General features: G+C 43.9%; 1 protein-coding gene across 1 annotated transcript in view; it reads right to left on the bottom strand.

The window, feature by feature from the left end:
- TRIO (trio Rho guanine nucleotide exchange factor) overlaps window positions 1-16,776 on the bottom strand; it is a 332,548-nt gene that overhangs the window by 116,007 nt on the left and 199,765 nt on the right. Inside the window, exons 12-19 of the mRNA XM_069492180.1 lie at window positions 15,495-15,664; window positions 14,273-14,447; window positions 10,605-10,800; window positions 9,647-9,813; window positions 7,663-7,782; window positions 5,718-5,909; window positions 5,089-5,238; window positions 1,126-1,240 (exon numbers count right to left, since the gene is read on the bottom strand). Coding sequence (XP_069348281.1) covers window positions 1,126-1,240; window positions 5,089-5,238; window positions 5,718-5,909; window positions 7,663-7,782; window positions 9,647-9,813; window positions 10,605-10,800; window positions 14,273-14,447; window positions 15,495-15,664 — 1,285 coding nt within the window. The remainder of the gene's footprint in view (window positions 1-1,125; window positions 1,241-5,088; window positions 5,239-5,717; window positions 5,910-7,662; window positions 7,783-9,646; window positions 9,814-10,604; window positions 10,801-14,272; window positions 14,448-15,494; window positions 15,665-16,776) is intronic.

The following is a 16,776-nucleotide window of genomic DNA, read 5'->3' as shown; positions in this document are numbered from 1 at the left end:
AGTGCATGATAAGTACCTAGCGAGTGAATAAATGAAACATACCCTCCTCTTGCCACAAATACATGTGCCAAACTATTAATAATACAACCTAGAAAAGACCGTAACACCTTTGATCAGAGAAAACAGAATACAACCAACAAACAAAAGCAATAGGAGAGGTGGGAGAAAGGAAATTATTTTTATAGAAAATGAGCTAAGTAAACTGATTATCAATGCAAATAATCTGCTGGCAATAAAGACTTGTTCATGCAGAAAAATGATTGTTTTTGTTAGTTGCTCATTTTCCCAGAAGAAAAGCCCAACAATTAATAAATATAAGTCTCACTGACAGAACTTAGAGGACTTGCTAGTGTGACAGAAAATTATTCTGTGATAACAGAGGAATCAGATGAACAGAGAGTAGAATGTAATATAGAAAGTTTTTGCCAATCATATTGTTTTAAAATATGTGCGATGAATCATGGGTTAACTGTTTATCACAATTTTTTTCCTATAAAACTCAACTCAGGCTGTGTGACATTGGTCAAGGTAGTTATTTACTCTGTACCTTACTTTCCTCATCTGTTCACCTTTCTGTCCACATCAAGCCTGTTAGTTCCATATTGTATACACTTTCCCAGACCTTTTTTTATGCATTTACATACAGACATACAAACATGGTTTTATAGATTTTTATACTGAAATGATATTAAAGTATATAATATTATTTTGTAATTTGCGTTTTATTAACCATGCTTTAGGTATAAAAAATTGGTAACACTTTATAGTAATAATATTGGTACATAATTTCTTGATTTGAACTTTTAAAAATATTTTGCTTATAGATAACTCTGGTTTTCATTTTTTTTCCTTATTTATAATATTTTTACTCACTTTAACAAAATAACCAATGGCACTAAATATCCTGAATCTACATTTTTGGTTTACATTCATCAATTTATTCAATAATTATCAGCCTATAAATTTGTTTAATACTTTATTATTAAACTAAGATAATTAGGGAGGACTTCATTAACATGAAATGGACATTTAAAACGAAACCCTAAATCCAGAGTTTAGCACACGTCAAGTCGAGCTCCTTCACTGCTTGCTACATCCTGACCTGCCAGTCCCAGCCATACTCACTTTTCACTTGCTGTTCAGGAGCTTTGATGTGTGTCACCATTCCCGGCATGTTCACACTGTTCCTGTGCAGGTACTTCAGGAAGACATCTGCATTCCTCCTAGCAAGAGTACAAGCCTGAGAAATAATGGAGAGCAAAGTGTTGTTAATTTGACTTACACAAACATGTGTTTTGAGTACATAGGGATGACAACATCATACGGCTCACATACGTCATTACCTAAAACAGTTATCTGGCCAACTTGTGGTTTGGAAAATGCATAGGTTAAATACTATTTCAATTACAAAAGAATCTCTTTGTCCCGAAGCCCTTCCTCTAAAGATGCCAGCTGCTACGTTATAAGCTTCTCTATAGGGAGGCCCACGGGACGCAGGAGACTGAGGGCAGCCTAACCCGGCTGGCCTAACCCGAGAGGGAGAGAAGCCCTGCCGCAGTCGAGCCCTAAGGGGATGGCATCCCCAGGCAACACCTGTACCTCAGCTGTGAGATCCCTGAGCCACAGGACCCCCCCTAAGCTGTACCTAAAGGGCAGACAGTAAATACTTTCAGCTTTGGGGGTCATACAGTCTCTGTCTTCCCATCACGAGTCCTCAACCCCAACCACTGTAGACGAAATAGCCACAGATGATATGTAAATGAACACATGTGGCAGCACTTAGACCTCAGTTCATAGTTCCCGACCCCGATTTAAGCCAATGAGTTTGGGGTAGTTTGTTATGTGGTGCTACTGTAGTAACAGGTAACTGATATTACCTGTTCATGTAGTAGGATAAACCAAATAAGTAATTTCATCAGTATATGAAAAAGTAAGGGTTTTATATAAGAAAAAAGGATACAAATATAAAATGAAATAGTTAAGGAAAAAAACCCTTAATTATATTTGAATTGGAACTATCTTGTACATTTCCTATCTCAGATCTGGAATTAATCTTTTCTCCAAAGAGTTCCTAGTGGTAAATGGTAGAGACCACAATCTGGGCACTAGGGATGCTCAGTACTATTGGGGTGTCATTGTTTCTAGGATTTTTCAGTCTAGGATATATATATATTTTTTTTAATTAAGAGAAAAATACATCAGAAGTCTCTACCAATCATCCTGGCATTTCAAGTTGTCATACTAAACAGCAAGGAAGATGTCAAAGACCACTAGGATTACGTCTACAGGACATCTGGGCAACCTGACTTGAAGGGGCTCCCACGAATGGGACAAGTAGAACATTAAAAGATAAATGATTATGATTGCCTGAAACGTACCAAATATATTGAAATCCATGATGAGACTAAAACAAAGTCATATGTAGAGGTTGCTATGGCAACAATTCATTATCCTGAAAATAGGATCAAGCATTTACTCTGCTTTTTCTGTACAAACTCTATTTTAGACTAACCAAGTAGCTGAGGAAATAACTGTAGCCAATTGAGGCTAAAGGAATGATAGAATTAGAATATCACCATTTCGCAACTCCTAATGAAACAATACCATCACTGGGTGCTAAACCCAGTAGGCGAAAACATGGTGGGGAAATACGCAGGGACGAATGAGACACTCCACATTTGAACCACTGATACATCCTCACATCACAGAGATAAAAAAAGAGAACCAGACATTATGTGCCTGTCCCCTGAGGTAGTGCAACAGGAAGTACAGGCACAGGTAGCAAGGTATTCTAAGCTCACCAGCACCACCACCACACACATACACACACACCACGTACATACCACCACACACATACACCACATACACACACATACACACACGCTCAAACCTGACTCTGACCAAGGCTCTCAATCTAACAGAAATTTGGAAGATTGCAAATGGTGCTAAATGACTCCACAGGATGCAATTAGCAAAGTCCAGAATGGGAGAAATTTCACTGTATAAATGACCTATTTCTTCAATTAATAAACAGTAATGAAAGGGGGGTGCTGTTTAGATTAAAAGTGATTCACAAACCACACCAACCAAATCAATATGTGGATCTTGTTTGAATCCTGATTAAAACCACATGTAAAAAGACATTTATAGGACAATCAGAAAAATTTTAACAATGTTAGAATTCAGATAATATTAAAGAATTACTACTAATTTTATAGATATGATAATGGTATTGTGGTTATGTTTCAGAAAGGGAGAATTTAATCTTTAGATTTATACTACAATATTTACAAATAAAATTATATGATATCTAGAATTTAAAGTAATCCACTGAAGGTGGGCATATGCCCATATGTTGATAATCACTGAAAGCGGGTGAGGGCTCATTATGAATTCTCTCTACTTATACATATCCTTAAATTTCTATAATAAACTTTTAAAATACCCTATACACAAACACTACAAAATTATGGTTGAACAAAGGAATCCAAACAGGCTTGTGATTACAGATGCCCCTTGACTTATAATGAGGTTACATCACAATAAACTCACCATAAGTTGAAAATATAAGTCAAAAATACATTTAATAACTTGATCTACTCAGCATCATAGTCTAGCCTAGCCCATCTTAAATATGCTCAGAACATATATATTGGCCCAGAGTTGGGCAAAATCAGCTAACACAAAGGCAATTTTAAAATAAAGTGCTGAATATCCCATGTAATTTATTGAATAATGTACTGAAAGTGAAAAAAAGAATGGGCGTATGGGTACGTGCAATAAAGTTTCTACTGAATGTGAATTGCTTTCACACTATCGTAAAGTGGAAAACTCTTAAGTCAAACCATTGTAAGTCAGGGACCATCTATATTTTTGTTTAGCAATTTTACCTAAATTATCTTTCTTAATTACTACAACTTAGTAGTATTCATTTCTCTTTTATCCTAAATGGATTCCTGAAAAAGACAAATTATAATAATTCCAACTCAAAATCCTAACAGTGGTGGGCCTTTAAGAAACTTCAACAGCAGTAATGAGTTGGAGGTAGGAGTTTCAAGGTCTGGTCTCACATAGTTACAGTTAGTGGCTGTGGAAACAACAATGCTTTCTCACCTTGACTTACTTAAAAAGTTACCAGATATAATTTTCAAAGTTACAATTTATTTTCCAAGACTAAAACAACTCTCTCTGTCAGATAATCAACTTCAGAAACAAAACAAAAATTGTTCAACTTCACAGGAAATGGTGTCAGAGGGGTCAAATGCTAAAGCAATGATCAAAAATAAGCTTCATAAAGCAACGAGGGAAAGCAAACCCCACACCTATTTTAACAGGTCTGAGTGGTGATAACAAGCAGAATCTCAGAAATTCTCAGTGCAAGAATGCAACAAGGAAGCACTCAGTGTCAAATGTTTCTAAACATTGTGACCACTTTAAAAATCTAATTGTTTCAAAGCACATCTGTGACTTATGTGTAACTAAGGTGACATAAAAATATGACAAAGCAGTCTAGAAAAATTCCTTATTTAAAGCTTGTCAGAGAGAAAACCCCCAGTTCTGGTCTGCATGTGATCAAATTACTCCAGTGGGAGGTGTTTCCTGAGTAGGTATTAGTGATCCAGTAAGCCACACAGTGCTCAGGCTTTGTGTCCACTCCACACTGTGCTCCACCTCTTCTGAGATACGATCTTTATTCCAAAGGCTGAATTTCCAAAAGAGGATTAGTTTAAGCTATAGGCATTACGTTTCACCAAATCGATCAATCAGTCAAACAATCAATCACCCTCTCTGTCTCCAGCATCATTTGATATTGTGACTTCTAGTCAACCCTTACACAGATTTCTAGCTCTTCCTCCTTGAAAGCTAGAAAGTGTAATTCACACATGAGAAAGAGTTTAAGGTTTTCTTTCTTCAACTAACTCCTCGCTGATGCGACACTGCCCCAATCACTTTCCACCCAAGGCGAGAGCCGTGGGATGTGTGGGGTCCCTTGGAAAGCCACGACTGTGCCACGCGCAGGGGGCACCCAGGAGCGCTGCAGCCTGCACTGCTCAGTGAGGCACGAGCGCCCACAAACCAGCCCCGTACCTTCAGGAACGCTTCCTTTTGCTCGAGGTGCTTGCTGATCATCGGGGTGACATGGTCCGTCTCGGAATTGGGGCCCAGCTTGTCGGCTCCACCACACCAGTCTTCTTCTCGCTTGTACTCTTGTTCCAGGCTCTCGAGGACACTGCACACCTATGGGCAGGAGAAAGTTCCAGGCTCAGATTTGCATTTGCTGTCACCGACTGGCATCTTTGGGGAGCACTTTCAATCGGGCTCTGGGGATGAAAGTGTTGCCGGGAGGACCCAGAACATAAGGAGGAGCCCTGGGCTCCGTCTGACTTGAGGACAAACACAGGGTTGAAAGCAGGTGGGTCTTTCAGGACAAGAACAGAACCAAAGCTGAATATCTTGCCTCTCTCTGACGTGTTTTAGGTCATACATTTAAATAAGCGGAAAAGAGGTGTCGTCTCAGCTACTTTCCCACTTACCATCCTTTGATAAGGAAGGTAAGCGAGAATAATCTTAATTCCAGAATGTCTTTTCCCTGCCTGACTTGCAATGGACTGGTTCCATAATGACTGACACGTTATTCATGACTGAGTTGCCCAATAAAATTAATCTGGAGATAAGATGTCAGTGGGGAGCCCAAGGAAGGGACCCGCTGCCCTGACCTGCTCTGACGTTTTGTAGAAGGCGACGGAGGCGTTGACGAGCTTGAGGCGGTCCTCCATCTTCAGCATGAGCTGCTGCCAGTGCGAGGCCACCTTCTCGGCGCAGTCTCGGATCATGTCCATGTCGTAGTGATTGGCCTGCAGCATGGCCTCCGCCTTCTGCTGCACCTGCAGTGCGCTCTGGTGTGTCTTCTGGTGACAGAAGAGAAGGGAAGGTTTATTTAACAGGGTGGCACCCACTGGCTGGGAAGGAGCCAGGATGGCTACAGTTATTCTGCTCATCGTGAGTTTGCAGAAACAACTCCAGTTAATATTTTCCAGGATGCTTCTAAGAGCACAGCAGATAGTTTAGTAAAAAAGTTCTTATGCCCAGCAACAACTAAATTTATATTTAAATGAGCTAATGAAGGGTGAAATACAGTAAGACTTCCCAGAATGGGTCTCAGTTGTGGAGTTCTCAGCCTGAGAAACAGCAGCAAAGACCCTTAACAGCCAATGTTGTTTCAAAAAGCTGTTGAAATGTTCCAAGTTCATTATTCCTATTGATCCTTCTTATAATACCCACTGGAGGCAAATGAACAAGTGAAGAAAAGGTAGCCAGAATGAATACTTTTTTTCTTTTAATTTTCATTTTCAACTTAACTTTGGACTCCAGTGAAAAGTTTTCAAGAACTACGAACTTTAAGAAGACAAGAAAAAATTAATGAAAAGCTAAGGATGATCCAACTAGTCTCTGGAGGTCAATGCCACATGATAAATCTATGAAAATGACATGGCAAGTCCAGGAGGAACTTTGCTTATCTGTCCTCATTAGAAGACTCACAGGGGCAGAGAGGTCAGGTTCTCTCCGGCGAAAAACTAGAACTCTGGGTGGGGGCGGGGGACAGTCAGGGGAGCATACGAGTCTCTGTGCACACAGATTTTTTTTTAAAAAAAAAAATTAAAATCTTGCATTTCACCCAAAAACTTGTGAACGATCCCATAAAATACTATAAACCATATAGTCCCAGCCTTTATGCAGACACAATGACTTAGTATTTGCAATTTAATTACTAGAAATTATTGGCACAGTGTACAGTTTTCAAAAGATGCCCAGAGTTTGAGCCTCAGGAAGAAATGTTAATGTGTGTCCACTGGCAATAGGTAATTGAAAGTAAATTAACCCAGGGAATAAATTAGTGGCGACTTCTACAGCTTTCTTCTCTGGCTCACAATATGTATGTAAACAGAGCAGGAAACAAGTTTTCTACACTCAAATGCTCTTTTTCTTTGACTTTACCTTGCGACCACCAATCAGAACTATTGCTCATGTTCCTCTACCCTGCAAAAAAACCTAAAAAAATAATTAGTCCACATCCTGAGGGTGAATTTGGGCAGGCCTGGAATTGGCCTGAGTCGTTCTGCTACAGCACTGACCCTCCTGTGAAGGTGAACAATGCTGCTTTTAAGCAAGGGTGTGAGTTTTGTCGTCAGCACTGTTTCCGGATCGACAGTAAGACCCCCAGAGCACTCTGCTTTGTTGAGGTTGGTAACACAGTGAGAATGTGCCTACAAGACCAGCAAGACAGAAAGCATCGGCTGAGACTCCAGTCTGGGCTCCCTGGTTGTTCGGAGGTGTTTCTGATTGGAGAAAGTGTGCCCTGCCAGGAACCATGCAGTGGGAGAGCAACAGGAACCCTCCCTGCCCACTGACCCCCCTCCAGACCCCGGCTGTGAGGCCGCCCGGCTGGAATGTGCACCCTCACTTCACTGCCGTTGCCATACTGTTCCCTTCCCCTGCAGTCAACTGTAGATTTGTAAGCATTGTCATTTTGGGTCCCATGAGTTTTCTGTACCAATCGAGCCCCGTGTGGCTCCCAAGGTCAGTGCCATGTTAAGGGATCTAGTATGTTTGCCCTAAGGATAGAAAGGTCCAACTCACAGAGACGGGACCAGGCATTCTTACCTCGATGGCATGCTGGAACTGTTCGTGCTCTCTCTGGAGCTGCTCTGCCTCTTGTAATGAGCTGGCTGTGATAAGTCCGGCGTTTAACATGGACTCTCCATTGCGGATCCAACCCAGCACCTGAAACGTTACACAGGGGAAGTCCAAGCAGTGGACTTTGCAGAGCATCCTGCAGACCACCAGGGACGGGACACGAGCCTGCAAGGTGGTCTAGTGGCTCGGGGCAGGTATGAAATGTGATGTCTTCACTGGCAATGGCCTGATGTCCTTCAATGGTGTCTGATCCCAAGTACTACATATTTTAAATTAACTCTGTTATTTTTAGTAGAGAATAGGAAATGAAAAGGTGGAAGGTCCAGCGGATTGTTAGTTTTTGTCCACAGGTTAAAATAGCTTGAGGACCATATATGAGAAAACCTATGGACACAATTCCTTGATAATTAAGAAAATTATTTTCATTCCCTTTCAGCATTTTTAGGTCTGAAAAATTGGCAAGCTGCTTGATAAGGGGAAACAATTATTTCAGTAACTTACTGTCCAATCTAACGTCAGTGTTAAAGGGCACAATAACCAAAGTGTGAATTACGCTGTACTACAATGCTCAGAGTCAAACTGTGAGATGCTCAACTTTACACACAAACGAAAAGAGAAGTCAATTCTGACAGCAGAAGCCACAGAAAGTGTGGGAGGTCATTCAGGATAGTTACTTGTGGCAGGGACCTCTAGTAACCCACACAATCCCTATCCTCCTCTTATCATTTACTCAGAAAACCCCAACTTTGGGGGAGAGCTTAAAAATAAAACCATTTCTCAGCTCCTGTCACAGCTTGGTTACAGGCATGACACAATTCCAACCAATGAGATCAAAGCCGCAGTCGCTGGGGAAGTTGTGAAAATATTTCTTTTCTGACACTTCTGCTACCTCTTTCTTGCTGCTTCCCACTCCCTGAAGCCGGGGATATGGAGGCGAAAGTTGGAGCTACGATAGCCATTTGGCAACTGGAAGGGAAACGCTACCCGTCACCAAGATCTCAGGCCAATCATGGGGACACCAGCAATCTACTACATCCTGACTCATCATGTGGAGAAGACACCTTTTTCAAGAGACTGGTTTTTAGTCTCTGTTACAGGAAAAGGCAATTCCTAAGGAATACCTAAGGAGAAAATTAATTTACTCCTTCATTTCTTAAATGAATTATTTTTTTTTTGGCAAAAGGGAACACTTTATTTGCAGGTCACAATACTTATTTCATCTGTATGTAAAAATACCCGTACTGATGGCATGTGGGAGATCAATAGGTGCTCCTGTAAACAGTTCTGATTTAATAGTATTTCTGCTCTACATGAGACCACCTACTTCTGCATTATACCTTACTCACGGTCCAGTGGCACCGTAAGTCCCCTCCAGCCAAGCGTTTGCTTTCTGTGCATCTACCCAGACAGCCTTATCTCCCTCCACCAAGCCACTTTCACCAGCAGATGCCCTGCTTACTGGATAACATGTCCTATCAATGCACGGAATCCCACCAGCACTGAGCCAAAAGCAATCCCTCCCACATGCCCCATTTTTATTTTGCCCTGCCATCCTGATAACACAAGAAAAGCCCCAGCCATTCATAGTCTGTGATCTGATCCAGATCATGACAATATTTGGCATAAAAATCACAGTTATTAGCCCAGGAAGCAACGTGCTCAGGGTTTCAAGCAAGACACGACCACTAACAAAACAAGCAAACGATGCTACTCTCAAGTGCTACACCTGCCGGGCAGGGAAGTCTTTTCCATCACCGAGCAGCCAGCCAGCCGTGCAGGCCACCAGCTCTGCTTCCGCACATTAGGTATGGCTGTATGGTGGGGGCGGGCAGTTATCTTATATACTGGGACAGTCATCTGTGCGGGGACGATCTTCCCAATGCTACAGAAAGATCCGTCACTCACCGGGCGTCTGTAGTGCAGCTTCGCCCTCGTCCAGTCGTTTGCTTACCTGCTTCACTTCTGCCTGCAGATGGCGCAGCTGCACGCACTGCTCCAGGTGCTTCCGATGCTGTTCTGCTGCTAAATCCAACTCCTGCTGTTTTTCATGAAGAAACTCCAACAGGTCCTGGACCCGAGTTGCCATGTCTACATCTCTATCGCAGAGCAGCTCCACACCTGCGGACATTGAAGGGAAATCCTAGAATTCGGCTAGCACTTCAACCTTCTGTTCGTAAATGGTGGCTGGCACACAATCTGCTTTTGCCAGGGGCCTCCCCAGCTGGGGCCGAGCCACACACTGAAGGGCAGATGCAAGGAGGGCACAGCCAAGCAGAAGAGCACTTACTCCTGCCTCGAGTGTGAGTGTGTGCAAAAGGATGTCTCGATAACCAAACCAAACCCACTTCCCATCAATCTGCTCCTACTCCCACACTGCGAACTAGTGAAAGTGTAGCAGCCTTTACAAATGAATTAACTTTAGTTTGTTTTTGTTGTTAAACTCAACATACACAGTTTACTCTTTAGTAAGTATTTAATTTGTGACAATGAGTAATGCAGTATGCAGGTTGTTGCTAAGTAAGCGTCTAATACTATAGTTATATTTTTAAGCCTACAGTGACATCTGCTGGTAAAATATAAACTAAGAAAAAATAAAGAACATGAAACTATTTTCTTGGGGTTTACATTTCATTCACAGAGATACAACATATCATTTTTGTAAAATTAAAGTCAATCATTCTCAAAATAATATGGGAGAGTACCATGGGTAATACTCTAACCATAATGCCAAACATGACTGTATTATGTGGGGGAAAAAACGCTAAACATTTCCTTTTAGAGAACAGGTATCTCTAGTATCTATATCACAGGGGCTAACAAAATTTACAGTCGTCACATTGAAATAAACTGAATTCCCATGGCGACATGAAGTAACCACAAGGGACACAGAACGGAAGGGCCCTTCTTACCAGAAGCCTGCACTTCGTTGACATACTGCAGAAGATCCTGCCCTTGGTGGATGACGTCAAAAGTCAAGTTATTCATGGTCAAGGCTTTGTCTGCGTGGTGCTGGAGGCGCTGCTCTGCGATCGTGAGATCCTCTGTGTCGAAGTCATTCATTTGCTGAGAAAGCTCATCATTCCAAGACTCTAGGTCGGAGATGATCTGAAGGAGGAAAGTATGTGTATGAGACCGAGACAAAGAATAAATTTACGCCGCCACATCTCACTGTGCCAAGTAAGGAAGAGACTCTCTGTGTCAAAAGGACGTAGAAATTATACCCTTAAGATGGATGAGTTTTGTGGTATATAAGTTGACTTTTCAGTAAAGCTATTTTTTAAAAAATTAAAAATAAAAAAAAATAAATGGAAACAGAAGCCAGATGAAGGGGTTCACACTGGCCAAAGTGGGACAACTAGATACTCAAAAAGAAAAATTATCACAACTGAGTAAAATACATAAAATATACAAAAATCCACTACTTCCTAATGATATTTTAAAAAGAATAAGAAGAAGAGCTGAACAGCCAAAAAAAAAAAAAATTAAAAAGTCTTTGGTGTCTATTAGAGGTAGGCAGGAAACCAACTGTTACCCTGAAAATTAGTGCTTAAGAAAAGTAATTATTTAAACATTTCATGATGAAGGAATGTTCCCCTTTATAAATTAATCCATCTATTTAATATTAAGTGTAGAAAGAATAAAAATAGAAAATTGTCTGTTTTCATATTCTAGTAAAATAACTGTCCCAGGCAACAATCATTCATGCATAGTAACTACTGTACGAAAGGCTAAGGGGGAATTTAACCATGGAAGGACCAGGATGCCACTGCCTGAACACGCAGACCAGTCTCAGCATCTCTAAATAAGCAGGATCAGACAGGATGTGCCCTCTCGCAGGGGGATGCATGATGCACCACCTAGGGAGTACTTTTGCACAAAAACAGAACCTGAATCTAATCAGGTCTCTGCATCTAACTTCCGAATGAAGAGGAAATGCCAGGGAAAGAAAAACAGTTAAAGAACCTAGAAGAAATCAAGTGAACAAATGCACACAATGTGAGACCTGGTTGCTTTGACGACTAACCTATTTCAACAAATGATGGCTCGAAAAGAAAGCCAGAGGGCAGGAGAGACAATTATAGATTATGAGACTGACCATCAAATTCAAGAGCCAACCCCACATGCTTCCTATTTGAGGCACCCAGTAAATCTGAACACAGCGGGGAGGTCAGGAAACAAGGAGAAATAACTGCTAAATTGGGGAGATGTTCAGTAGATCATGGGTATGTAAGAAAGTGGCTCTATCTCTTAGAGATACCTAGGAAAGTCTTTAGGAATGAAAGGATAAACCGGCAAAGATTTTCTCTAAAATACTACAGCACAACAATAACAAAAGAAGGCATGCAAGGGTGGTAAAATCCTGTTGAATTTGGGTGACAGGCATATGGAAGTTTCACTGTATTATCCTCTCTACTTTTGGACAGGTGTGAAAACTTTCATGACATAATTTTAAAAATAAGACTAAAAATTATAAAATCCAGAAAGGAGGAAAAAACTTGTGAAAGAATATTCTACACCCTTCAATGGAATAACATTTCCCATGGGTCATAACTCACTGTATCCATGAGTACAAATCAAGCCAGTATGAAAATTGAAAACCTCGATCCACCTTCGAAAGATGAAGATGCTACTCCAATTGAAAGACAAGAGATGTGGGGATTTAAAAAAATTAACCAAGTAACAGATGGATTTCTACCTTAAGTGTAACTCCGTGCTTCCTACTGGCAGTTAGATATGGCATTTTCCCAGGTAAGAGAGGAAACTGCAGCCAAATCCTACTCAGATTTTCACATTTCAGGATTATTAGAGATTATTAGAGAAGAGGTTCTCAGGCCATGACCTTCTAAAAGCTTTTAACCTGTATCTGATGCTGGCCTGACACTGAACTACAGGTGTAAGCTCCTCAGCTCTGGGACATTCTCACCCGGGGTCGGGCACACTGGCTTTACCTATGGCATTTGCAATTCTGTGGCTTTAGCCTGGGGAAAATGTATGTTTTTGTTTCCTGATCTGGTTCAATGAAAGCAGAAATACAATTAAAAAAAAAATTTTCCCTTTAAAGTAGCATTAAGACAAATGAAGTCAATCTTTTCTTTCAAATACTAAAATGTCCCAGAAAAGAAACTCCAACTAATACTTCTCATTGCTTTGTATTTCTTAATTGAATATATGTATTAAGCAGCTAAGCTTTTTGCAAAAGCAAGTCCTCTGAAATCTGGGAGGAAAATAGGCCTGCTCGGCCTTCTGTTGATCCAGGCCCAGGCCACGGTGGGCTCTCTCTGGGCAGGAACCGGCAGGCAGCTGCCTTTTCACTGCCAGGCTTCACACGAATCTAAAGGTCATGACTCTGAGGGCATCTGAGCAGGTTTGACTCCTTTCTTCTTGTAACTAAAATGATGACAATGAAAAGATCCAAGGTCTGTCTTTAATGAAAACGGTGCTGGAGGTTTGGATAAGCAGCCACCCAAAGGTACCCGGAGAGGCCTGCGCAGGCTGGCCTGGCGGAAACTGCCCTGAGGGTGGGGCCCACAGACAGGCCCACTGCAGGCGCAGGGCCCCTCCTCTGAGCTGGGGTGACTGAGGGCCGGCCATGCACCTGCCTGGGGCAGCACGTCAGGGTCTGGGTCCGCGTGCCCTCCCGGCACGGCTGGAGTTCTAAACCACGAATGAGTAATAAACATGGAGAGGGTGTGCTCCACAGACTGCCGCGGGCAGTCACAAGTGCCACCAGGGCAGCTCACAGGTACCCAGAGGAGGCCTGCGGGCAGTCACTGCCACCAGCTCTGTGAAGCTGCCAGGCACCGGGTCTCCCCAGGCTGAAGAGCCTTTGGATCCTTTTGTCATGTTTCACAGTCTCACCCGATGATACTTGCTGCTGCTTGCACTATGTGAAGTTCAGAAAAAAAGATCTTCCTTACCACAGAATTCAGAACCATCCTCGTTCTGTTAAAGAAAGATAAAAGGAACCTATATTTCTCTCTTCTGTTCTCGTATAAGGTGCAAAAGTAATTTTTACTTAAGAATTATAATCTGAGAACATCTCTGAGGAAATGAGGGGAAAAAATTGGGTTTCCTACTACCTAAAATGCTGTCTGCACGGGCTAAGATTATTCCCACTCTGGAGGGGAAAGAGAAAGGGGGGAAGGGGGTAGAGGGGGTGGGGGAGGGAGACAAGATTGGAGAGGATCGCCACCCTAAGTCGATGGCTCTGCTCCAACGACAGGAGTGCTGTGCTCGACCCAATCAAGGCTCAAACACACGGAGACAAGAAGAAAGATGTGCTTGTTTCCATCCATTCCACTCTCGACACTTGCTTTGCTCTGGTCCCGCTGCCCAAGCTGCCTTCCCCACAGTTTCTGCTGACCTCAGAGCCCAGAGCTGAGTCCCTCAGCCGCCCAGGGACGAGCAAGGGAGCCTCCCAGGTGCCCAGGATCACTCCCCTGTCCCCTCCCTCCCCCCACTTCCTCCACCCTCCTTCTTGTGGAGAGGGTGGGGGTGGAAGAGGACCCGGGGCTTGAACAGGGCAGAGGACAGAGAGGCAAAGCCGGGCCCCGGGTGCCGGAGGAGGGACACTCACGTCGATGGCATCCCTTTCAAAGATGCGCAGCTGCAGGAAGAGCTCCAGCTTGATCTTGCGCTCCTGGAAGAGCTCCTCCATCTGCGACTGCGCCTCATCCAGCTGCTGCAGCACCGTCTCGATGTGGCTGATGGAGCTGTTGTGGGGGGTCTTGTTACTGGAGATGGCCGAGTCCCTGCGGGAGGGCACACGAGGGAAACGGGGTTAGCAAGACAAACAGGAACCGACGAGAAAGTCTCACATTGTTAGATACCAGATCCGGCAACTCAAATCTTCACGGGGAAGAAAGCCGGCAGGAAGCTGGACTGCCCGTCTCAGAAAATGGAACACGCTGCCCCTCCTGCAAAACAATATTAGGCTTCCTCCTCTGAGCAGTGCTGCCAAATCTGAGGGTGTGCTGAAGAACTCTCTGAAGTCACTCTTGTAAGAAGTCTAATAATTACAGAAAGTTACTTTAGTAGGGCTTTATTTTTAGCCACTTCTCTCCTTAACTAGAGAGAACAGATGATACCTGTTTAGTACAAATGATAGAGCCACATTGGACAGGGGAGGTCAACCTTTAACGCAATCAATTAAGCCTGTAGTAAGTAACTTCTGCCTGCCTCTCTTTTAGCAAAGTGAACGTCATGTAAGGCTATCAAGTCAACAATTCAATAAAACTGTCCTCTGCGTCATACAGTGGGGAGGTTACATTTATGTAAATGGTCCCCCTGACCCCATAAAAGGAATTTGCTTCCAAGGGAAACAAAAGCTCCAACCCCAGCACTGCCCCCGCCTCCTGCTACAAGGAGCGCCGGAGGGATGGGTGGACGGCCCTGCAGCTGCCCAGGCCTGGAGCTGGGAGCAGGACACTCCGCTGCGCTCCACTCTAGACAGGCCTCAGGACGTGACTCTAGGAAGTTCATGTTAATCTGGTCTATAAAGAAATTTCAATAATTACTAGGTGAGTGTCAGGAGGAAATAGTCAAAGCTGAATTCTGAGGTTTATTAGTCAATGTGTAATGGGAAAAACTCTGAAGTTAAACTGCATGGGAGGGAGGAGAAGGAAGAAAGGACAGAGGGGAGAGCTGTCACACTCCTCTGCCTTCAGAGATGCTATCTGTTCTGCACCTAGCTGGACAAAGAATTAGCGCTAATTGTTCAAAAAAGTAAAGGAGGAAGGGGATCACTAGCAGGATTCCGGATGCTCTGTGTTCAGACAGAGGAAAGGGATGAGGCCCACCTCAGCTGCTGGATGAGGTCCTCCCCTTCCTTGATCACGTTGACGGTCACCTGCAGCGTCGTCTGCTGCTGCTGGCCGAAGCGCTTGATGAGGTCCTGCACGGCCTCCACCGACTCGGCATACACATCGTCCAGCAGCTCCTTCTGCAGCTCCTCCAGCCACGTCCACAGCTGGGGAAGGGAGAGGGCGGTGAGCAGGCCGGGCCCGTGCGCAGCCAGGTGGGCCGCCCAGAGTCCGAGGGTGCCCGGCGTGGAGTGGTGTGTGACACACTGGGAGGCAAAGGCTGACAGACCACTCCCAGAGGGAAGGAAGGAAAGGCAGGGAGGGAGGGAGGGGCCAGCGGAACACACGCACAACAAAAGCAGCATGCCACCGCCGCGTGGTGAAAAAACAAACAGGCAGTGAGGCGGGCTGACTGTCACAAAAGAGAAAAAGGAAAGGGAAGGGAAGTCGCTCTTTCCCATTCCTCCGAGGCTGAATCCTGAGCGCGATGAAATAAGAAAAGACCCCCTCGGACAAAAGAAACGTCCACTGAAGGTCAGAGGCGTTCTCTGACATGTCGCGCTCACTTCGCAGATGGACAGCTTTATTTTATTTTCAGCAAGGGCATTACAATCCATGTTTAATTATTACACCATCACTCAGAGGTAGGAGCTCTACCCCAGAACAGAAGGAAGCAGACGATGTGGTGGGAGAAGCCCCCCGCCCAGCCTGGCAGGGGTCCACGGCCCTGCTGGAACCACGCCAGCCTGGGCCCCACCCCCTCCATGGAGAGAGCGTGCACAGCAGAAACGCTTGCGACCCCCTCGCTGCCACTACCACCACACATGTCACTGGGGACCTGGACGAGCAAAGACTGCCTGGAGCAGGAGCGGCAAGGACTACTTTAGGCCGGGCAGAGCCAGGGACCAGAACACTCGCCCACTTCCTGGAAGTCCATTAACGCCTCCAGATCTCGGGGGTACTATTCAGGGAACCAAAAAAGACAGTTAATTAAACTGGGCAGGCCCTGGTGGCTTGGTGGTGGTTTGTATGTGGAGAAACTGCTTTCAGCTTCCTCAGGGATGGAGGAGTCATCTCCTGCATCTTTCATGTCTGGTGAGGACAGCCGCCTCCACTGTGCTGAGGCCTCGACCCTTTGTCCAATGGTTGCCGCCTTCAGGGCTCATAAGTCAAATCTGTACTTGCAAAAAGAAACTGTGCTTGCATTTGGTCTTTTGTTTCCCAGCTAGCTTTTTACAAAACAGCTTTATTAAGGCACAACTAACATACAATAAACTGC

The sequence above is a fragment of the Eulemur rufifrons genome, chromosome 17 (assembly GCF_041146395.1).
Source record: "Eulemur rufifrons isolate Redbay chromosome 17, OSU_ERuf_1, whole genome shotgun sequence".
Lineage (NCBI taxonomy): Eukaryota > Metazoa > Chordata > Mammalia > Primates > Lemuridae > Eulemur > Eulemur rufifrons.
This window is presented reverse-complemented; position numbering and strand designations above follow the sequence as displayed.